This window comes from Magallana gigas, chromosome 4 (genome assembly GCF_963853765.1).
Source record: "Magallana gigas chromosome 4, xbMagGiga1.1, whole genome shotgun sequence".
NCBI lineage: Eukaryota > Metazoa > Mollusca > Bivalvia > Ostreida > Ostreidae > Magallana > Magallana gigas.
The window spans coordinates 39058678-39084471 of NC_088856.1; the positions used below are offsets into that span (position 1 = coordinate 39058678).

Here is a 25794-nt window from a genome sequence, read left to right on the forward strand (position 1 = left end):
TTTGAAAACGAAAGCAATTGAAAGCTGGGTTAGAGTCTACATATTACGCATTTTCAGAAAAAAAAAATTCCATCGTATAAACGGATCCAAGAGCATAATGATTTTCATCAGACATTATAAAGACAAGCTATTCAAGTTTCTTTTACAGAACAAAACGGACAGAGAAGCATCTTGAGTTAAATATAACCGTGAATGGACTAAACACGAACGGTCTGTGATATTGCATTTGCCATTTTGATCGAGACTGGTTATAAAAGTCAGACATAAACTATAACTAATTTTAACTACTTTGACAAATTGCGATTGTAAATTTCAAGAACGATTCGTTCGATTTCGATCCCTAAACATTATTGTATGCGTGAATCGTAAGCCATGATCATTTATCCATGCAATGACTGTTATTTACCGAAAAAATGAATTAAAAAAACTTCGTTTGATAAAATACAGATAATGATTTTTTTTGGCCAAAATTATGTTCTCATTACGGTATTAGTTGTATGGCTTAGCGTACATTGTAAGTCGGTTAATTTGAGAATATAGAAAAAGTATTGACCTAGATTATTCATGTGCTACTTTCACCCCTTGACCTAGGCCGATGTTATGCAGAAATATATGAGGATTGCGCAAACAGTGTTATAAACAGTGTTATTATATATATATTTATATATATATATATATATATATATATATATATATATATATATATATATATATATATATATATATAACATTTTCAAATGTAAATATTAATGTATAACATGATACAATGTCGTATCATTGTATATGATTTAGTATCATATTTTGAAACGATATCAGATCACATGATAAAATATCATGTTGTATTATGATATATTACAGTATTATATTGTATTTTGTGATATTTCATATAACACAATAATATGTAATATCATAGGATTCAATATCGTTTTTAAAAGTAGTGTACCGCTATACATTGTACCATAAAATACATAGAAATCAACATATGTTTATTGAACACTTTCATATGATGTGATATACACAACAGTAACCAATATTCAAGCACATTAACTATGATTTGCATATGATTTTATAAAGGTGGTTTTATGAAGGTGATGTCTTTAAAAAGTGACGTCTCGTTCAGTAAGCTTTGTAATATGTTATTATCAATAGTTACATATTGAAAATGATAACCCCCTTTCTATACATAATCTTATTATTAAAAATGTTGGGGATGATTCGAACATAAGACAAAAATGTGAGTAAGAGATAAACTATACAGTCAATTTACAGTATATTCTGCACAAAGTTTACCTTTACGTGTCACTTGGAAATTTATGTGAAACAGTCTCCTCCATGACTGCTTGTGTAAAGAAATAAGACACACAAGCATTTTTAACCGCATATAAAGTAATTTTTTTTTCTTGAAAGGTTTTTCTTAATGCTGAAAACGAAAACGTATCCACAAAAGAGTTCATCAAGTTCCGAAAAGTGCTCTTGGCTAACGTAGAAAAAGCTAAAAATATCAGGTTCGAGCGACACTTCAGGTAACAATACAATTCTGCACCTTTAACTACTGTATACATGGTTATTTTCGCCCCGTGCAATCTTCGCCCATCTACTCTTGCAAAAAGCTTTAATTGGGATGGTTTTGTAATTCTATTTCATTTAAATTTGTTTCAGACATTCCATTTTGAAATTTTCTTATACATATATTGCTTTATTCAAATCTCGATGCTCTGATAAAAGGTACATACAGTGCTGCTATCGTGAAAGTTGACAAAGTTGGCCAGGTCAATGATACAGATATAGCTGTTTACTTCCATAACTTTAGCAATCGTCATAACTTCGCATTTTTTTCTGCAGTTAATTGTGGACACGGTTAAGTAACATATTCACAAAAATTCCAAGTACTCATGTTGATGTAGTGTATTACTTACCATAACTAGGCCGACTTCATTTGTTGCTTTATTTCTTTTTTTCTTTCTTCATTTATTCAACCGTCGGCATCCATATATATAATTCTTTTCTTCTCTTTCACACACAATATCAAATATTTCGGTCATTATTCAAACAGATGAATCATTATATTTCGTGGTAATTCAAAATTCCGTTGTTGTTAATCCGTATGTCCTATCATTCGTACTGTAAACTGTTCTGTGCATGTCCCCATTCACCCAGCCTTCCATTGGTTGATGGTATTATGTTTCAGAGGAAGGCACAGCAGGAAGTCTTTATGCAACCGTTATTTGTTGACTGTGCCGTCCATTCAAATTCAAAGTAAATAAAATACTATATCCAGCTACTTTTAACTGTATTTATTTGTTGAATAATGCTAAAAATAACGGCAATATTTTTTAATTATGCGATCAATTGGTTCCTGTTTTACAAGTTTTTCCGACCCACTTTTATGAACCACGCTAGTCCATAATACATCATTCTATTCATAATGATAAACTACATGTAACCTTAAAGGGAAACTTGTTAATCTTAATCTAGGATTAAGTCGTTACAAACAATTAATTGTCCAAAATTTTCTAAACACTCTTCTCCTAAAATAAACAGAAATTTGATTAGTTCAATACTCTCTCTCTCTCTCTCTCTCTCTCTCTCTCTCTCTCTCTCTCTCTCTCTCTCTCTCTGTGTGTGTGCAAATTATCTATGCACTTTATTTTTCTTTTCTTTATCTCTCTCGCCGATCTTGCTGACTTTGACATGTGTCTATGTGGGAATTATTCTCTCTCTCTCTCTCTCTCTCTCTCTCTCTCTCTCTCTCTCTCTCTCTCTCTCTCTCTCTCTCTCTCTCTCTGGGGAGGGTTAACTATTACCATGACCTTACATACAGACTCAGGGAAGCCGCCCCTCTCTACTGTTGGCCGCCCCGATTACGACACCGAGTGCTGGTTTTGAAGAGGAGAATTTCATCGGATAAAGTTCGGTTTCTCCGCTTCACAGGCGGGCCCGATTTTTTAAAATAGTTTTCGTTTCGTTAAAATACATTTCGTTACCGTTCAAATGAAAACTTGTCAGAGTTGAAAGAGTTGAATGCATCAAAGAGAAAAAAAAACTGAGGATGGGGGTGTATAAATTTTACTTATTGTTTGATGATGAAGAGTTTGGGGGACAAAGTCATCATATCGTACATAAATTGCTTTAAAAGCTTATCATGAATTAAGTGTCTGGTAACTGGAGTGGGTTCTTTCATATCAATCGGATTGTTCATCTATTTTGAGTACAAAGTATCATAACAAAGAGACATGTTTTGAAGGGCACTGTTTAAATCAATATTTTTTGTATTTATTTTAATTAATCAGTTAGCAATGTTTAAGCGTTCTTTCGCTTTTTGTTGAGACACTCATATCACATTGCTGAAAAATGCCACTAAGAAAACATATGCATGTATATAACAAAAATATATACTAAGTATTCTTAGCACTTTCTTCAAATATCATTAGAAAAAAACTCCAAGGTGGATTTAGGTCATATAATATTTTTCAAATTGTAAACACACAAGATAAGGTCGCTAGGATATAGAGGATATTTTGAATTGAGATAAGGAGACACAAAACGCGGTTCCTTTTGTCCTGCACAAGGTCAGCAATGTTTATCCTCCCGCTGGTGTGAAGACCCAGCGAATTCAACAGAATGTAGCCTCCCGCTGTGCCGACCAAGAAAGTGATCTTACAGGTGTTTGTAATTATTTAATCAAAGACCTCACTCTTTGCTGAGCTTCTAGCACGGAATTATTCTGAAATTGTCAGATATTGCTGAATTTTACGTAATTTACATTACGTTGCGATGTTCTAATGAAACATGCTCCTGGAAAGTGACTTATAACTCAATGAATATAAATATTTATCTTTTCAGTTGAATAATTGTCAAAACTTAGAAGCAATTATTAAAAAGTCTTTACGTAAAAAAGTATGTACCTTACAAAAATACGATTGAGTTGAACTGACTGAGCACCCACAGGAATGTTTATGAAGCTATATCTTATAAATAATAAACTTTCGAGAGGCGGGTATGACGCATCTTACATGGAGGTCCATGTGCTGCTGAATATCTGTCTATTCTTAGGACAACTTCTGATACTTTATGTACATGAATGATGTACTTATTTCTTTTTTATGTATTCGCCGTCGCATCAAATCCAACAGTTTGAGTAAAATATCAAATTTGAAAATAAATTATTGGATTAATTTTTATTCATTTAATGAAAATGATGTTTATTTAAGATATACATTAAACGGATGCATAATCTTTTCCCCACGCAAAAAAACAGAATTGTTTCTGATGATTTTAATAAAAATTCGCACATACGAACGCGTTCTGTTCGCCGCCACTGTATTTTTCAGAGTTACAAGTATACGTATGTCCGCCGGTGGACATAACGTGACGATTTTTTTTTAGGAAAAAAGGCAACGGCGAACATAATGTGACGGCGGACAAAACGTGACTGACCTACCTCATATGTAATAAGAAATATGCAAGTACGTGATAAGTTTATAATACAGAATACACTGCATTAAAAAATGCAGTCTGCCTCCAAAAGACAATGCAGTTTCATAGAATGATTTAGAGGGTTGTTATAGTGGTATGTCCACTCCCTCTCCCAATTCATCCGAGCTTGCAGAGATATAAGGAGTACATACATGAACTGTATGTAGTATTGAATTAGAACCCCCCCCCCCCCCCCCACCATCCTCGGGAATATAGGAACATACCAGTATAGTATACAACGCTTTCTCCTACCGTTGCCACCACAAATGTTTAGTTCTATATACATGCAAATTTTTCACATACATGTACATGTGTATTTCCCTTTTTAAAACCAAAAATCATGCATTCGCGCCTGAATATTGAGAGAGAGAGAGAGAGAGAGAGAGAGAGAGAGAGAGAGAGAGAGAGAGAGTTCACATTATTATGTTACTTTCGCTGCTAGTTAACTACTGTATGACGTGCTGATCATTTATCTATACTTATTAATTTAGACATTTTGCCAATAGCAAAAAAAAAAACACCAGTGGCAATGTTCATGAAAGTATATGTCCTAGATGTAGGATGTCTTAAGACATATCTTATGACCACTCTAAGACGAATCATAAGAAGTAAACCGAAGCAGTCTTATGTATACTAAATCAATTATTCTTAGATTGACCAAATCTCGTATTAAGCAATGAAATATCAATAAGATATAATGTGAAAAAGTATTTGAGCATTGTGAATGTTTATCATAAGCATACTTGAATATTAACCAATTTCACTTTCAAAGATTTCTAATGTGTTATTTTATTCACCAATGACGATTAGAACCATTTTAACAACAGCTTGGACTTTGGGTAGCTGTGTCAAACGATGATGTGACGAAGGCCTGTTTATTTCAATGTAGGGCTCTTTGAAATTGACAAGATTTGCCTGGCTTTTCATCTAAGACTACGCGATCGGTGTGTATTTCGCGTGAAACCAGTGTCATTTTTTAACTTGTTTTGACGCAAGAAATAAATAGTTTCGTCCTATACTGAAAGTCCAAGGCCTTAATAAAATGGTTCTGTTTACTTTTTTGGCTTGGTTTTTGATCACCCATTACATTTACAACGTTTATACGTTTAGTAAAATACGTGCATCATCGCTAATTCTAAAATATCAGCGAGCCATGGTCACCTTACTTAGAATCAAATTCTCCGACAGATAGTTTCAAACATCATAGAAGGTAATGGTACAAAATCGAACTCATGTAACTCCATCGTGGGGATGGGAGGGGATATATAGGGGTTTTCAAGGCAGAAAAATAGGAATGGCCTCTGCATAGTGTATAAACTTTCAATTCTTCACGTAAATCTGAAACCCAGGTAAATGTAGACAATGGTGTGTAAATGCATATACATGTATATATGAATACATGTCATAATACTTATCGTGTTTATATCAAATTTAAATTGCGTGTATTGTGTTCTCGCATCATAAGATTATTTGGACCTATAAATGTTATTTTCGATCAGATATAATTTGCCGCATATTAGTTTTGTTTAATAAAATGGAAATTGCAAAAGGCTTACTTAGATCTACATGTAAATATTAGACGGGGAATCTTCTTAAAATATAGAAAACAGATTTTGTACTAAATGTATGTAACACAAGTCATGCGTGTATCGGGAAGAATGAATTTAATTTGAATACAATCACATAGTAAAGTTACTGAAACTAGCGCTCGGAACCTCCACCCACCTTTTGCAGACATGCAAATCTAGATATGATCAAAAAATTGTCCTTGTTACAAACCCTGAAACGTTCTCCTTTCCCATTATTTCGGGTGTTCACCGTGCGCTCATAGTGCGTTCACTTGCGCTCTCCGCTCCGCTCCGTTCGCGCTCACCGTTCACAAAGCTCTCATAGTGCGTTCACTGTGCGTTCACAAAGCGTTCACCGTTCGTTCAGCGTTCACTTATCGTTCAGTCAGTTTTCATTCGGAACTCCAAAATGAAAGAAACGGTCTTTGCATGCGATACACAGCAAAATGCAGAGGTTGTTGAAAATAAATTCTAAAAAGTTTGTCTTCTGCCACAAATGACATTTTATTCAGCTAAAATTGTCTTTATACGATAGAGAGCTCCACAATTATAAAAAGGCTAGGGCGAAAGTGCCAAGGCGAGAGTGCGAAGTTGCGAAGGCGAAGAGCGATAGTAGTATCGCTCCTTCGCCTTCGCAACTTCGCATTTTCGCCTTTGCATCTTCGCGCTTCGCCATCGCATCTTCGCACTTTCGCTCCTTCGCCATCGCACCTTCGCACTTTCGCCTACGCAACTTTGCACTCTCGCATCTTCGCCATATAGGCGAAAGTGCGAAGGTCGATGTGGCCCCATCGGAACAACATAATTTTGTCCTTATTACCGACGAAATACAATGTAAAGAAAATCTCCGAGGCGCTCCAAATATATCGTTTCTCTTGCGTTCACAAAGCGTTCACATATCGTTCATCCCGCGTTCACCGCTCACTTTCCGCTCCGTTTGCGCTCTGCGTTAGCTCATCGTTCATTGACGTTCAACAAATTCCGTTCAGTGTGCGCTTACCGTTCGCTCAGAGTGCGCTCACCGTTCAAGTGGGAAAGAAGAAAGTTTCAGGGACTGTACCCCCCCCCCCCCGCTATGAAAATATGTACCACGCGACGGATTTGTTGTCCACCTTATGCATAATTTGTAAACAATAAACAAATGGTGTAGATACGTCTTTATGCATATGGATAAATTATTTATGCACAAAACGGGGAAGATGAAGGGGAGGGGGTTACCCCATATCCTAATTTTTTTTTCAAAACAGTATTTTATCTGAAAATCTTATTTGAGTGAATGATAAAAATTAAAGGGACCTAAATCACAACATTTTGAGATACAATGCACAAAATATATACCTACTTACTGGTTTGATCTAAAAAAAAAATATTTTTTTCAGTCAGTTGCATAAAAAGAATTATGGCCACGTACAATATACATAAATCATGAGTTTAGAATTTTCAACCCTATCCTCTCCTATAACTTTTCATTTTGCAATTGCGTTAATTTTATTTTAATTTTAAGGAATATGCTAAGAAAGTTATTTAAAAAAATTGGACACGATATGTACAAAATTAACTAAATATTCAAGAAATTAAAATATTAAGCATTTCATCATATCAAAGTGTAAGTGATACATGTAATATTCGAGCTTGTGCGGGATAACATCTAGTTTTAATGCAGGGACTTAATATCGGGGGGGGGGGGGGAGGGGAGGGGGGGGGCGTTTTTGTCGCATCAATGATTTTTCTTAAATTTACATATAAAAATGGAATTTTGGGACCAAGTAAAAAATAATATTGATAATAATTAATCATAAATTGTTCTTCTCTTTTGTAAATTGCCGTGAATCATATCCTCGGTACTCTTTGCTGCTGTGGAAACATTCACTTTTTTAATAGGTTCTGTTTGTGGATACTGTTTACAAAAAAAAAGGTCATTGGGAATCAATTCCAGTGCAAGATTTTCATTATCAGGATCAGGATTATTTCTCGAAACTTCTTTACAATTGCTTTTAAATCTGTCATACATGTCAAAAGGATTTCAGGAAGTCGCTGGAAATCTCAGTGTCATTTGATTTCATTTTTACATAAAGCACAGGATCCATTATTTCTGCCAAAATATCCCTGTTTTCCATAAAAAAGAAAAGTTGCGTGCGCTGTAATGCCGTCAATTACATTTGCATCTACACTTAGCGACCTAGAGCACACCGGCGCTGAAAACTACCATGCACTGTAATTGTGGTTGGAACTGCATGCTAGTCTAGGTCCTGATACATGTACATGTAAGTTGAAGTTAAGGGAAATCGCTAGACCGGAATGGGCGTGAATTGTATACCCGGTACACATATCTGCACCAATAATCCGTTCGGAATTTCTTTAACATTTGCTAGTAATGCCCAGTGTAGAAAGGATTTATTTGGAAATTACAAATTTAAAATTACATGCAGCACCACCAATTAGGACCACTGTACAACTCGATCGATCCGGCTGTACTAAAACCCGATTGACACTCGATCGAATGGTGGTCCTCCAAATGTAAATTCACCAAGTAAAATCCAATTAGCGCTTCATCATTTATCATAGATCTGAGATAAATTTTGATTCAGATCGGTGATATCCGGACGACTGACCGATTCCGGCTGATGTTAAGAGTTTCAACAATTTTTCAAACAAACAACTACATGTATATGTACATGTAACATGTGAAAAATGACAAATGGATAATAAATGTAGTACAGACTATGGAAGCTAAGTAAATCCCACTGTAAAATGTAAATATACATGTACAGGCACATGTAGCAAATTAACCCCCTTGGAACAACAAGCAATATAAAGATGACAAGTGATAAAACCCAATTTTTGTTCACCAGCTTAGTATATTTCCCGTTCGTTAAAATAGTTTCCTGTGCATCGTTGAACTTCCTCATATAGAAACGAAGTTGAGCTATTCTCTCTCTCTCTCTCTCTCTCTCTCTCTCTCTCTCTCTCTCTCTCTCTCTCTCTCTCTCTCTCTCTCTCTCTCTGAAATATAATTAAACATGATAATGTTCGGTAAGTAATAAAATAAAATATCCACACAAAAAAATCCTTGGATATATATTTCATCTGACTTCATGGCCTCATGTAAATGGGTAAATTGCAAACCCTGGTTGCATTTATTCACACCAAAGCCAGATACCCCATCCCTTACACGCGGCAGGTGCTACGTGTGGATACATGTATATGTGTTTTACTATGATAAAAATATTGGTTGTTGTCAACCCGTGTACAATAAATTGTAATTGATTGAATAGAATTTAGCGAACGCGAATAACTTAATGTAATTTTTTTTAACCTGACCTTGAAAAAAAGTTATTCAGATTTAGCAATTCAATTTAACCCTCACCCTAATCCTGACTCTGTGGAAGTTTGCTTCAGTCTGGACGGACCGGGAACACAAAGACAGTGCTGTTTTGGGCCCGGCTCCGGGTGCGGTAGCCCGCCTCCGAAGCGAACACAGAACGTTCCCGTTGACGCCCGACTCCGCATAGGCTCTGTGGTGATGCTCGTCTTGTCCGACCCGGCGCTACGGATACGGCGGCAGACGGGGAAGAATGGCCTGTCCGCAGAGGCTTTGCGGCTATGGTTCGGCAAGTCTGCTCCGGTTCTCGAAGCGAAGACTTACTCGCAGCACGGATCCACAGACCTTTCGGACGAAATGACAATACCCGGCGCTCGGTGGGTAGATACATAAACATGTATAAAGCAGGGGCCTTCCCCGTGAAATGGAGAAATCGCACTTTCCCTGATGAAATTCTCCACTACAAAATTGGCACTCATCAAAATCGAAGGGGGGGGGGGGACCAAGCAGAAGACAGAAGCGATTTCCCTGTGAGAGAGAGAGAGAGAGATAGAGAGAGAGAGAGAGAGAGAGAGAGAGAGAGAGAGAGAGAGAGAGAGAGAGAGAATTCAAATGAGACATCTACATGTCGTAAGATAATTATATAGACATATCAGAATCTGTAAGTTTTGGGTGAGATAAAAAAAAAGAAAAAACAAAGAGGTAGATATTTGTCTAGTAAGTAAAGCGTTATAATCCAGATAGAGTGGCCAAAAAGGGACGTCTTCAAATTCAAGTATATTGACATCCTTTCGATACGGCAATTGTTTTTGTTTTGAATCATTCATCAAATTTAGGAGATTGCAATAATTATTGCTGTTCAATTAAGAAATACAATTGTTAATGTAGAAAATGGTTTGCGCTCACGCGATAACCATTGAGACGTAAAAAAAAAAGATTTCTAAGCCTACGTTTTGCTCTTTTGTAGCTTGATTTAAGGGAAATCAGATACATTTACAAATATTTATACTTACATATAATTAATGATTTTACATTGTTCATATGTTCACAATTGTGTGTATGTAAAATAAATGAGATGGAGATAAGTAAATATTTCCGGAATCAATAAAAATGTTTTCTTCTATAAAATCACGGACTGTGTTGACTCTATGAACAAATGAAAGACTTCCAACCGTAAACCATGTTTAATTCGTAAAACCTCTGCCTATTCCCTGGTCATCGTCGGCACCATCTGACATAGGTATGCCGACAGACCTTCCATATATAGAAGAATCGTTGTTCCTCTAAATCACCGCCAGGATCAACAATACTGCACGTACTTTTGCTTATTTATTGTTTTTAGAGAGAGAGAGAGAGAGAGAGAGAGAGAGAGAGAGAGAGAGAGAGAGAGAGAGAGAGAGAGAGAGAGAGAGATTACATCCTTACAATTATTAGGCTTATAATTCAGATCAATTATATACGTATAAGTCATCAATTATTATTGTATAACGTCTGTCCATCGCTGGAGGTTTTTTTTCCACATTATGTCATCTTACTCGTATGACAACTTTCTTTGTTGTTGACTATTTGATCACAAATTTCATTTCTAAGCAATTATGTAAATTTTATATACTTTTATATTGCCTTAAGATCTGATAAAAGATCATTACAAAAGTTGATATTTTTTCGTCGCCTCAAACGCTGACGTCGCCATTTTACTACGAAATGAAACAATTTTTTATGGGTGAAAAAAATGAACATGAACAAGTTTTATCCTCTTTTTAATTTCTTTATTATTAAATTTGAAAAGTACTTTTCGTCACGATATTCATTTCTTTATGCTGATTTTAACTTTTCATTTTTTTTTTTTCATTATTGAGTGAATAACGCTACTTATCTACGCAATTTTGGGACAATCCTCGTATAACATTGTGAGTTAGTTTTTGATATTAATAAGAAATATTATGTGAACAACCCTGTTAGCGTTGCAAAGTTTTACAAACCCGAGAGTCAAATGTCATGACTTATCTTATGGCTGTATGCTTACAAATAACAAACAGTGTCTATTTGTCCGTTTGTTTGCCTACATGTAAATGTACCTGTCCGTCTCTCTCTCTCTCTCTCTCTCTCTCTCTCTCTCTGTGATATAAAAGTGTGTGACATAAAGTAACATCTCTTCCGTTTACCAAAACACATGAATAAAATGAGAGAGAGAGAGAGAGAGAGAGAGAGAGAGAGACTTTGATAGATCGTAAAGCCTGTTACATATCGAAAGAAGACACGTCTGTTGTTCATTGGGAAATAAATCTAGACTGAGTGGTCTAAGGTGCGGCCTAATTAGTGTAGAACGGTTGCCGTGGAGCCATGCTGTGTCGTTTTTGTATTAGAATAAACAGGTCGGTCTGCGCTATAGAATTGTGTCAGATGTTTACAAGCTTTGCATTTCGAGGATGCAAACAACGTATTTGATTACTGCATGTAAACCATGGATGAAGAGGAGAAAAATCATAAGTCAAAGGTACGTTTTTTAATTTTTGAAGTTAAAATATAAAGAGAAAAATAAAAAAAATATAGACTACTTTGAGTACAAATTTTACGTCACGCATAATTTCCTTTTTTTCGAACCAATAAGAACATAATCTAAAGAATTCCATTTATACTAACGATGTGGACGCTGAAAATATGGGTCAAGGAACAGACGATTGTGAAGATTACTTTTGACGTTTTTCTTTTGGAAAGCGGGTCATGCCGAGAACAATCCGATTGTGTCAGAACATCGGAAGGCTTCGAAAACCTATCATGCCTGTTGGCAAATAACTCTATAGTTAAATTTGGAATTTCAATTTCATGCAGTGCATTTTTAGGAAAAATATCTCAATAACATTGGTGGTAATCTCGGCATTTCTCTCGGCGATTTGTCAAATACGTCTCCATTGACCATGTTATGAGATGGATCAACATCACTGCCAAATTATTATAATGTTCCTTTTTTCCGTTTAGAAGACTCTTACAAAGCCTCCTCTGTTATGTGCCGTGATTTTCTCGAACACCACGTAAAAGGCTACACGCTCAGACTCGGAAGTTGCTGAGATCATAATCCTACGTTTGAATCAGATGTCACAATCTTAATCAAGCGCCTGTTAATGAATCTACTGGCTGAAAGGATCCATTCAAAAGCATTACCGGAGGGTAGGTTGTCATACACTAAACGTTTATAAAATATATCCTTTTATATAGTAATGATTATGTTTATAGTCTTCCTTTAAAAAAATCACAATATTTCATCAATATTGGGACATGAAGCTACCGAACTTCGAGCTAGATAAATTCGTCGTAGTCTTCAAAGGTCTGTCAAAGAAACACAAGTACATGTAGAACGGTTTGATTTTCATAAACTAAAAAACCGTTTAGTACAGGCTACATGAAAATTCAGAACATTTTCGCAAATTCGAAAAGAGCACACATTTAGTTTAATGTGATGCATACCGGTATTTATAATGATATATTTGCCTCTAAGATTACAACACATGTTTTGATGTTGGTGTCTTTTACGGTAGATTGCTTTGTCTATATTTATGAAAGAAATGAATTGCAAATATTATTTGCAAAATTTGTTTTTCATATTTTGATTCATAAAACATGGATCTCGAATCAAACTTTAAAATGCCCTCCCCCCCGTCCCCCACAAATTAAGTGTCTTGTTTATATAAACATGTACAACATGAAGTTTGGATAAAGGCAAAACCGTTGTATGGATTGAGTGAACATAGCTTTTTCTATTTACGTATGACCTCTGTTCTCTATCATTTAAATAGTATTGCCATACAGAAAAATGTTATTTATGTAAAGTTTATATACAAAAAACTGCATTTATGTATAAAACTCAACGTCACTGAGGATCCCATATTCTACAATAATGTATGACAGATAATGATCACATGTTAAGTAATTCAAGGTCACTTGAAGTATTAATGAAATTTAGAATTGAACAACATGAATTTACAATCTCCCAGAGCTCTGATGCAAAACAGAGTACTGATTTTGTATGCATCATACAGATCAAGTTTTGTGAGCAGCGATATTCTTTTTTTTGTCTGTAAAAATACCAAATATACAGGGCAAATCCCTGTTGAAAATCAAATAAATGAAAAAACATATGTCCAATTATATGAAAGTTGCAATAAAAGAAATATTTTAGAACTTGTAGTTTACAATGTCCTTATAGTAAGTAAGTAAAAAATCCCTAAAATAACTACTGGTCTATTAACTAAATTAATAATCTGTCGAAATGAGAAGTTAATTTTTGTCATCCAAACAAATATCGGACTTTTATCTTATTCTTATTCATGTTATTTTAAGTGCCTTGCCCAGATCAGCCGAGATACACACTGCGCATTATCTCATTATTTCATCTAAATTCAAGTTGAACATTGATTTAGATACTTCTTAATATTAACTTAAGTCACAAACTTAAATTGAAATAATTAAGATTAGCTGGACTAGAAAAGAAATAATATTATTTATGCAGACGCCAACTTGAACTTCATAACGATTGTTAATTGTTGAAATTTGTGCTGGGGGATAATCATGACAATAATGTATATCTGGTCATTTTTGCGATAATCAAATAGTCGCTTTTTCGCAACAATTATATTCAAATTTGAATGCTACTGCCTAGTTTTTTTAAATCGTAGAAAATGGCTGACGATAATACAAGAAGTTACAAAGTTTTCACGTTTTTTGCAAATTTTGTGACATACGAAGACGGTTGGGATATAAGGTATAAATATAGCTTCGAAAAAATCTCCAATTTAACAGCATGGCTAAAGTTATTCATATGATCGTTTAGGTCGTGTGGCCTCATGTAAATAAAAACGTTGTTTCCCCAGCTTAGTTTTTTTTATAACAGCAAATAAATATGACGTGTACACAAAACAATGAAATTTCATTTCAAATTGCTTTTTATGAATCAAACTTTGCGACATTTTGATGTATAAAGTTAAACGCTAAATTTTAATTAATGCATCAGCTGTTTGTAAAAGTTTTTACATTATAAAATTGTGTCCTATTCAAGATTTGATTTTCATCGAAAAATTGATAACAACTGATAAAGAATCTGTTTGAACTATATTAATTAGGTTTCTGCTGATTTGCGTTAGTTTAGGAAAAAAATATTCTGGACAGTCTCTATGTATTCTGATTATTAAAGTCATCTGTATCCAAATTGACCGCAGCTGAATTGAAATTCAGATTTTATTGATTTACCCAAAATATCTTACTTATTCAATTAACAACAACTTCTTTTATAAATAGTAAAATGAATTCACAGGCAGTTAACATGTAAATTATGGGATGGAAGTAGTAAAATAAAATCCTGTTTAACAAATGATACGTATTTGATATACTAGATGTGTTGTGTGTTCATCAAGATTTTTTTGTACGTTATACTGTGTCCGAATCTTTCCTTATTTCTTTTCCTTGACTTATGGTTTAAAAATGAAATGAAGTACATTGTAGCAACTAGTGTGATATTCTGAGGAGTTGACAATGCTTAAAAACTTAAACTGAAATTGATCATATATAATTGTATTCAGTTGATGTACATGTATGTTGCTTAGATTTTTTTTGTTGCATCTGACGGGAAAAAATACAAACTTTTCCGGCTTTCCACTGTTCAATATGCAGTTTAATGATGCAGCTGGAAATATTACCGTTTTTGCGATATCTATTGTATTGAATATGAACCCATAATCGCATAAATACAGCTGTACATGCATTAGGACATTGATTACAGAAGGGAAAGGGGATGATTAGTGGGACGTATCTCTTCTAGATTTTGTTCTTTAGATTAAATGTCAGTATTGAGTTTTATCACCATCCCAAATTGAATGTATCAGATAAAAGACTGTTTTCGAGAAGAAGAAAAAATCCCCCACACTCCTGGTGCCCGTTTCACAAAGATTTCCAAAGATGATTCATTAGATAGAACTTAGGTATGCCTAATTTATAACTTAGGAATTTACTGAGGTTTATAATAGCTGTTTCACAAAACTTTCTTAGCGTAGCACAAGTGAATTATCTTAATTAAGATAAATTGTAAATCACTTTCATATCAAATTGTTAATTCTAAATAAGTACCGATCATTTATAAATTCTTTTCAATATGACACGATTGTAAACTTTATAAGTGAATATAAAAATGCATTCCCTTATTCACCTAGAAAAAAAATGCGTACATTGAGTGTAAATAGTGTAATGTCTAAAAACATATACATGTACTGATATTTTGTATCAAATTTTCAATTTGCATGGAAAAAAATCTATATGAAAACTATATGAAATCTAAACCAGAGAAATTAATAGACGATATATATAATGTATATTTTTACTTCTAAAGTTTTAGTTTAGAAGTACTAGTAAAGTGAAAAAGGTTTTGATGATGCGTGTAACTTGTTATTTTTGTTCCACTTTAATGTGCTTTGATTTGCGTATAATTCATTTCAGAAGAACATAAACAGTCGTCATGTTAAGTTTGATAAGACATCGATTTACTTGTCTTAAAGTGAAGATATAGCTTAGGAATTTCCTAAGACAAGACTTGAATAGTGAAACGGATAAGTAACAGACTTAAGAATTTTTTTTCACAAAATATACATGTAACTTAGTTAAAATCATGCTTTTGTGAAACGGGCCCCTAGGGATAGATTTTGAACCTAAGTTGTCCGATCCAATGTATATGCCCGAAACTTGATGAACCCGCCCTACACTATCTTCTATGATTTTTTGTTAGTTAATCCACGTAAAAAGTTCTCGCTAAATAATTCAATATTATTTTATTTCAAGTATATATTTTTTATGGTACATGTAACTACTACTGACATGGATACGCCAAAGCATAACCACTAACTCACTTCCATTTATACTATTGCAAAAATGATAGTAGGTTTTCTTTAATTAATTTTACAATAATTACATGTATTGATCAAGCAAAAATGAAATTATAGCTGAAGGACATTTTCTAACACGACTTAAAATACCGAAGGTGTAAGCAGTTACTTCATTATTTTATTGGCCAAATGTATTCATTAGTAAGGATAGAAATGCATTATCACTTTTGATATATGAAACATAGATTTGTTGCCTTTATCGAAGATCTAATTAAAAAGATTGAAAAAAAAATTATGTATTTTCAGGTCCATATTTTCTTATGCACATGAGGATGTCAATGCATGATCCAGCAACGAGGCTAAAAAACTGAGGAGTAAATGATGCCGAAACGTTCGATGATCCCATTGAGCTACTTCTTAACGTCAACATGATTATTAATTTAATTATGACATTAACACCCTGATGCAAAAAAGTATGTGTGAATTAAGAAAATTTCCTCGTCCACTTCACTACAGAATTACAAACAACGATTAGATAAGGAAAACGTTCTACATAAGGATGGATGACTCTCCTACATGTAACAAGAAACCCAAAGGAGGTAAACAAACATGGTTTAAGTGCCGCAAAATTCGTAGCATAAGAGGAATACCAAAACTTTTCCCATTACCTTTAACGGCATTTTTGAAGAAAGAAGTTTAATCCACTTGACTGATTTGATATGGTCAATAAGTTGTCATATTGATTACTACAAATCATCTGTGAAAAAACTAAGCTATATAAGAACAGTAAGAAACAATGCTGTGAATAGATAGAGACATTTTTTTCGCACAGGAAGGAAATATGTCAAATGTTTTCTAAATAGTCAACTCTTCATGAAAAAGAGAAAATACGTGCAGACACAATACAAAACGTGATCATGGATGATGAAAAAGTTACAAGTAAACCCTTTGTTTAAAGCAAGTAATAAAATGTTTCACTTCTGTAATTCAAAAATACTTCATGATATTTCAATATTCTTTGAAATTTCTTTCTACACGTCTTTCTCTTTTTTTGATGGCAAAAGGCAATTATGAGTTATGATGATATGTTGATCTTTCTGGTGGATTCACCAACTTTCTGATCTTTTATGTAAACTGAACATAGCATTCATATTGGTGGGCCCACCAATTATGTATTCAATAGCAGCAATAAACTAACTGTTACCGGCAGGGGGTTTCTTTGGTGAATCCACCAACTTTGTAATCTGTTTTTTAATAATTCGTATAACTTGATATGTGGTGGATCCACCAAGTAGGGGTATTTTGAATTTTGTCAATCTTTTTGGTGGCTTCACCAACTTTCTTGTTTTGTATATAAACTGACATGTGTTGCGGTGTTTTTGTTTATTGAGTGCCATCGATGAATGTTTAGAAACTTTTGGTGAATGCACCAATTTTGTACTCTATATTTGTTTGTTTAATTCATTTTGGTGGATCCACCAAATATTTGGATAATGAAAGTTTGTATTTAGGTGGAATCACCAATTAAGGTTTCTTTAAAACTGAAATGTTTGATAACATGTGTTGCTCTCATTGCTTTGTTGGTGGGTTCACCAAATCTTTGAGTGATATACAAAACTGTATGCGGACAAATTCACAATTGAATTTTGGTGGAACCACCAGGGCACTGTGTGAATGAGATATTTGATGCTGTTTAAAAAAATAGAACCGCCAATATTTCATCATTGGTGGACCCACCAAGTTTGTTTGTAAGTGAGATATTCGATGAAATAAGTTGGTGGAGTCACCAATATTTTGACTGTTATTGTGGAATATGAAGGTTAAAGGTACTGTAAAATGTGCTTTTGAGTGAAAAAGATGGTGGGTTCACCAATTTATGTTGTGTTCAACAACAAAAATGAATAAAATTTATGTTCATTTCTGTTATTGCATTGCGTTCATTTTTCATTTTGCGCTGAAAAAAAGAGGACACGAATAGAAAATCCTCTTTCTTAATAGAAACAGTTCTATCCTATCCTATCCTATATCCTGTATCCTACATCCTTTCCTGCAAATAAGCTATATCCTATCCTATCCTATCCCATACCTTCAAAATATAGGAATGCAAGTTAAATGAAACGAAATTTAAGAATTAAATGATTTTATCAAATAATGTAGTACTCAAAATGAATAATTAAATCTTAAAACCGAATATTCTTTGAGCGGGATAACTTACTTACCTGTGCTACGGTAAAATTAAATCGTACGCGGGATGGACGCAATAACGTAAACAAACAGGTAAGTGATTCGATTTTTTATTTTATTGTATTTATGCATAAAAAACAGATAAATAACTTCGATGTACTTATTGAGGAACTGTTTAGTCACATATTTTTATCAAATTATTTTGTTATCACATATAACTGAGCATAATTATCATTATTCGAGCGATTCGTTCGGCGATAAATGTAAACACGATCTGGAAATAAATAATTCCTTTAGGAAGTTTATATCGTTTATAGTTAAACCACTCGGAGTTATTTTTAAAGTATAAATTCTTAAGCATTTATAGCTAGCTAACATTTATTAATTTGATGTGTTCAGGTTAATATCGGACAGAAATAGGCGTCCCTGTTATTGGGCATCGAAGAAATTATATGAAACGTGAAGCAATGTCTGTTTCTTGTTTATCTTTTAAAATGCCAAATTGGTCGTTTATAAATTCAAGCTTTTATTGCTTTGCAGACTTTAAATGAAGTAAATACAGAAATCTATTTCTGACGTTGTCAAATGTTGCATTGAATTCTCGCAGTAACTCCGTACTTGCGTACGAATTGACAAAGATGTAGCGTCGACATTTTAGGACGCATCAATTTTATGCCCCGCGTAATTATTATATTATACTAATTATTCTTAAATGGTTTAATTTGTAAAACGTATTAAATTGACATTGAAAATACATTGTTAAGCCATATTTCGTTTTGCAAAATAACTCTGAAATTTATACTCGAATCTGATTGGCTACAGGATGCAGGATAGGATAGGATAGGATAGGATAGAACTTAACTTTTATATTTCTATCCTGTATCGTGCATCCTGCATCCTATCCTATCCTATCCTTGTCAACTTTCAGGATAGCAGCACTGTATTTACTAGGCATATGTGCTTGTGTCTTCATTTAGGTTCTTCAGCTGTTCTTTCTTTAATTATACGTCGGGGTTAATGGCGGAGTTTTTAAAAATAACGAGTTTGTTTTCGCAGAAATCAATTGATTTCTATATTATATTTTATTATTTTCATTTTTAATGGCAGCTATTTAAAATAAACATTGAAATTAAAACATCACCCATTCGTCTAGAAGACGTATACGTGTATTTCAAATTAAGAAAAATGATGATTCCGTTGTTATTTCTGTTCGGTAGATACTTGCTTGACTTGTTAGAAAACGTATCTAAAGGGCTACACGCTAGACTACATTTGAAACAAATGAGCGCAGACACTCAGAACAGGTTGACGGAATTGCATCTTCGAAGCATACAGGATTTAAAACTTAAATGTGAAAAGGTATCGTCTATTCTTAACTCTCCTATGATTCTTATTATATTGAAAATGATGTCGATTGAACTAAAATTCAATTATTTTTTTTTATATTTCCAAGAATTGTGAAAAATATGCTTCATCAATAAAAAAAAAAATAACGTGCATATAGGAATATCTACGCATTTGAAACAAGACTTTCAGACAGATGCATCCAAGTCAAATTCATCATGTAATTTGTGGTAATTCTGAATGTCATAAGTTGATGTAAAATTAAAGGTATTTTCCTAAACAAAAGTTATAAAAACAAATCACCGTGACTTATGGATGTGAAATCTTTAACTGTAGATCAGAAAATCGGTATTGGAAAAGACTGCACTAATAATAGAAGATATAGCAACAGACTGCTACGAAAAAATGTCAAAGGATTCGGAAAAAAAAATCATTTTGAACCCGAGTGATGTTACTCCCATGATAGAAGTGAAATGGCATCCAACACGGTTTGCTAATGAAATTAACATTCGAATCACTGAGTATGTTAACAACCGCTTGCAATCTGAGCAAGTTTTACAAAAATTTGAAGACGTGAAGAATGAAATCATCAGTTTTTACAGAGAGGTTTCAACAGATCTTTCAGCCATGGAAAATCAGTGGACCAATGTGGTTAAAACTGAGAGCTTTGGTGAGTACAGAAGAGAGGGGCCCTCAGATCAAGATGATCTCCCATTGCAGATTAAAATACCAGTGGTAGCTCTTTCTGTACTTGTGATGGTCGCACTCGTGGCCCTTGGTATTATGGTAAGTCCAGTATTAATTCCAACGTTGCTAATTATGAGTAGAGATGACAGGAAAAGGAGAATCATTGATGAGGTGTATGATAAGCACAAGGACAAGATTCGTGGAGAGATCCGGAAACATCTGAAAAAAAACTGTGGCGATCCCCTTAATGATCTAGTAGAGAACGTTACAAAGGATTTGCTTCCTTCTCGGATAAAGTTTTTGGAAAATATGATAAAAACTCTCTTGCAAACCCGTGAGAAAATTTTGATGGACATGGAAACGCTCGAGGAACTAAAAAAAAAAGTTGATGCTATGAAAATTTCCGCATCAAAAATACAAGCCGCGCTGAATGAATTCCAAATGTAGGCATTCCATTGTAAAAAAACGCCTGTTAGCTTTATTTTCCATGATCAATTTAGTAACGAAATTATTTAGTCACAACCATTGATTCGTTTTTTCGAAGTTGCCCAACCTTCTTTGAGGTGTATATATTATCACGCGCGGATCTAGGGAGGAGGGCAGGGAATCCCGACACCCCCGCCCCCTCCCTGGGAAAAAAATTATGAATCCACATCTGAAATAGAAAAAATGATTTTATGTTATTATATACGGTTGATTTTAAGCCGGTTTTGGAGTTAAATGTGCTGTAGTTGTGTGATTCACTTTACTTTACAGTATACACCAAAAGTATGTGCTAAAAATATAACTCGATATGACTTTTCACTGAGATAATATCGGTGTAGAACTAAAACCCTTTACTGTGTTTAATGAGAACTATGACTGTTAAAATATCACACTACCATTTTACGACAGGTTCTATCTACGTAACTATATTTGAGTCATATATTTCCATGGTTTTGAATTACAACGCACTTAAATATATATGTAGTTGAATTTGAATTTATGATGTCTCAGACGAGTGTTTTGATTTTTGGGTTTAAAAAGCATATTAATTGTGATAAACCTTATCAAAGTTCTTCAACAATAAATATTTACATTCAGTGAACAATGTATATGCCCCCTTATGTTTGCACTGGAAAGGACTTTATATGATAAGGGCCTAAAATGGCCCCCTAAAATGAACATCATCATTTTACTATCATTCTTTGTTTTCTTAGTACATATATGTATGTGATGTGTTTACATAATATTCATTTTGGTTCAAGTGCCCACAATTTAGATATATGACATTGTAAAGACAACCTTTTCCCGCCATTTTTGCATTTTTAGCGTAAAACAGCTTGTTTTCAAGAAGTTTTTCCTTCCGAAAACATAGAGCGCATTCTTGAACAAATAAAATATTTTAATCCGAGATTTATCTAGCCAAGACTAATAAGTGACAAAAAAAAATTTCTTGTTCAAGCATGCGCTCTATATTTCCCATTCGTAAATAGATAAGAAAAATGTCAATTTTTGGCTGATTTTGATTGAATTATAGAAATGGCGTCACTTCTGACGTCATATACTGCCAGTGAGTGCAAATAAATCAAATAAATAGATGAAAAATATATTTTATATCAACTCTTTTAAAAAATTAGTTAACATTTTATTGTACCCGAAACACTTTAAAAAATGGCGAATTATGGGGGCCAAATTTAACTCTTATCATATATAGTTCTTTGCGACGTTTAATTTCTTTTAAATGCACCTAGCCAATTCATGCGCCGTAAGCACAAATATAAATGTCATCACGCGGTTTACATAACCAATATGATATGTAATTATTAAAATTACTATTAAATCATATCTAGTCGTTACATGTATTAAAGAAGATTTTTTTCTCTCTCAAGTTTCTGGTACAGTAACTAATATTTAAAGTTGCGGAAGCGAACTTACTAACATGTGAATATGGCTTTTCCATGTATGTTTCATATCCCTGATTAAGAGCGTATATATATTTGATACAAATAGACATCACTTAAATAAAAATATAAGAATTTTCGGAATGCTTTTTGCCTTTTTTTGGTGTCGTCGGTCCTATAACACGGTGTGGAATAGGACCGACGACAGTCCAAAAAATAGCTTTAAATGCTTAACTGTCTGCCAAGAAAAAAAACCATCTTGAGAATTTTATACAATGTAAATTGCAACAAATCACTTGTAGAGAATATCCCTTCACTCCACTATTTTATCCAAATACATTTTTCATTTGGTCTTTGTCCCTCGCCCTCCGTCGTACTTCGTTCGTCGTCCGTCGTGTGTTTACAATTTTACAGTGTTTGTTCTTATATTTTTAGTGAGTTATTTCCTGGTATATATATATATATATATAGAGAGAGAGAGAGAGAGAGAGAGAGAGAGAGAGAGAGAGAGAGAGAGAGAGAGAGAGAGAGAGAGAGAGAGAGAGAGATTATTTAGGAAGTAAATATTCTTGGCATCTTGAACTACGCCCTTTCCTAGGCATATGCCAAATGGTGTAATATATGGAATTCCCATTTTATGAATCGTTTACATGTTGCAATGTAATATTCTCACCTGCTGATGAAATGAATATCAAATAATTTAGCCTTTGGTCTTTTATAGATATTTAAAAGTACTTTTTTTATATAAATTTAAGAAAACCAATCAAATATGTTTGATGATTTTCATATGATAAGTTTGGCCATAAATTATTCAATGTAATGAAGATTAATAGGGTCTTTTTAAGCAGTTTTAAAGCAAATTTCCCAAATAAATGGAAGACTGCATAATGCTAATGTATCATAAGTACATGTGTTTCATGATATACAATATTATTGTATTGTTTCATATTCATTATGTTGTAACGGCAACAGTGATTTGTTATTTATACCCGCACTTTCTAAAGAAAGTTCGGGTATATTGTTGTTACCCTGTTCCGTCCGTCCGTCCGTCTGTCACCTTTTACTTTCTCAAACTGCTCTTACATCTTATAAACCAGCAAACTGAACTCTTGGAGTTTGATTTGGGGTATCATGTTATTTGTAAAAAGGTTTCAAAAATTCACTGGTAGTCCTGGGGGTCAAATATTTGGTAAAAAATGACTTCTTTTTTCACAGAAAACCTTCTTCCTCGAACTCCTCCTACATTTTCAACAGTAGACAAATCATCTTTTGGAATATGTTTTAGGGTATCCTATAGATGCGCAATAAGGTTTCGGAATTTTCAATTTTGTCCTGGGGTCATTTAATGGCTGAAAAATGACGTTTTTGTTTTTTTTTTCAACAAAACTGGTTTCAAAAACGTCACTTTTTTGGCAGTAGCCAAATGATCTTCTAGAATATGATTGGGGGTGCCATATTGAAGTGTGATAAGGTTCCAGAATTTTTTTTTTTATTAAGGAGATCAGTGGGCAACAAAATATGACTTTTTTTTAAAGTATGGTTCCCAGAACTCCTCTTACAATTTTTGGAGTAGCTACATCATCTCTTGGGATATAATTGGGGCTGTCCTATAGATGTGCAAGAAGGTTTTAAAAATTTAAATTTCATCCAGGGAGTTAAATAGTAGCAGAAAATTGACGTTTATCACTAAGAAAAAACATTGATCCTAGAACACCTCTTATGATTTAATGGATAGACACATCATATCTTGGGATATGGACTGTTCTATAGATGTGCAGTAATGTTTAAAAAAAAATTAAATTTCATCCCAGGAGTCAAAAAGTATCAGAAAGTTGACGTTTATCACTTAAAAAAAACAGATCCTAGAACTCCTTTTATGATTTAATGGATATACACATATTTTGGGATATGATAGGAACTGTTCAATAGATGTGCATTACGGTTTTGAAAAATTAAATTCAACCCCGAGGCCCATTACCTACATACCTTTTGATGCCATTTAAGGATCAATAATATATATAGTTAAGGCAGGGATGTCTCTAAGATCCGGGATTCGGGGAATTCCCCCACCTATAATGCCTGATTTACCCATTTATTATTGGATTTCAACACAATGTAGCTATAAGCAAGATCCCCAGATCCCCCTTCTACATTTTTATTTCTCCCTTCTACTTCAAATTTTAGAGACAACCCTGATAAGGGGTGGGGATCTCAACCGTTTTCGATAAATTCGAGCATTTCCTGTTCGAGGAGGGGGGCGATTCACGACCACCCCCGGGCCCATGACCCACACACCGTTTGATGCCCATTGACACATGGAACAAGAATATATATGGTTTAAGAGTGGGGATCTCAACTGTTTTGAAGATATTAAGGGACTTGCTGTTTGAGGGTGTCAGGACCACCCACACGGCCCATGACCTACATAATATTTGATGCCCCTTGACATCAGAAGCATAAATATATATGGTTTAGGGGCCATGATTATAACAGTTTCTGAGATATATGGTAATTTCAAATTACTGTGGGTGGGGATGACCCAAGAGGTCAGATCTAATAAACCATATATATTGCCAGTAACAGTCAATATATGATTATGAAAACCCTATTTCATTATCTTTGTCCGTTCAAGTTATCATTTGCAATAGTCTATGATTCCTCCTACAAGGTTCAATGTTAGACCAAACCCACACCCTTTTGCCCCCCCCCCCCCCCCCCCCCCCGAAAACTGGTTGTCTAACCCAAAATGAGAAAAGTCAAACCAGGGTGCACAACTAGATATGCAGGCCTATCATACCCTAGAGTTTTGTACAATTCTGTTCATTCTTCTCTGAGAAACAAGTTCTGAACAGGAAAGAAGACGAAGAATAATAATACATGCATTAAGAACCGTACAAAAACAATAAGTCTCCGCATTTCATTCGGTAGACTTGATAATAAAGATTAAATAGAGAAAGGATTATCAAACATCAATAATTTAAAGATAATTGACAATTTCTGATTCTAAGGGGGTCAGGATGACCCCTTAGGGTCATGACTTACATGCCATAATGATCTGATGCGCCATGACCTAAGGAGGAATAATATCTTTTGATGAAGGTGGGGATTTCAATGGTTTTTATAATATTTGATAATTTCAGGACGAGCACTTGGGATCATGACCTACATACTATCTGGAACAAAGACTCAATAATATAATACAGTACCGATCAGACCAAACATAACAGAAAGTAAACCCCAACTAAACCCTGGGTTTACTTTCTGGGTTTATTAGAGTGGACCCAGAGTAAACCCAGAGTGGACAAAGAGAGTAATCCCTAATCAGAAGTATACCCTGAAAGAAGACGCTACACGTGTATTCGGAATATACAAGGGACAGGAGTCACAGGCAGTAGGATGATAAATAAAATACAGGTCTCCTTCACACTTCAGTTCGTATAGTTGACTCCAAAAGCAGTTCTTGA

At 34.1% G+C, this 25794-nt stretch overlaps 1 protein-coding gene and 1 long non-coding RNA gene across 2 annotated transcripts in view; both read left to right on the top strand.

Annotated features, from left to right (window-relative positions):
- The window catches only part of LOC105333143 (transmembrane GTPase fzo-like), a 78058-nt gene extending 53033 nt beyond the window's left edge, over positions 1–25025 (top strand). Inside the window, exons 7-9 of the mRNA XM_034449442.2 lie at positions 1408–1523; positions 19634–19775; positions 20097–25025. Of these exons, the coding sequence (XP_034305333.2) occupies positions 1408–1523; positions 19634–19775; positions 20097–20894 (1056 nt within the window). The 3' untranslated portion in view covers positions 20895–25025. The remainder of the gene's footprint in view (positions 1–1407; positions 1524–19633; positions 19776–20096) is intronic.
- Positions 11230–18115, top strand: LOC117682931 (uncharacterized). The gene is made up of 3 exons (XR_004597146.2): positions 11230–11863; positions 12346–12534; positions 16539–18115. It is a non-coding gene; the product is annotated as an uncharacterized lncRNA (long non-coding RNA).
- Positions 25026–25794: the final 769 nt, after the last annotated feature.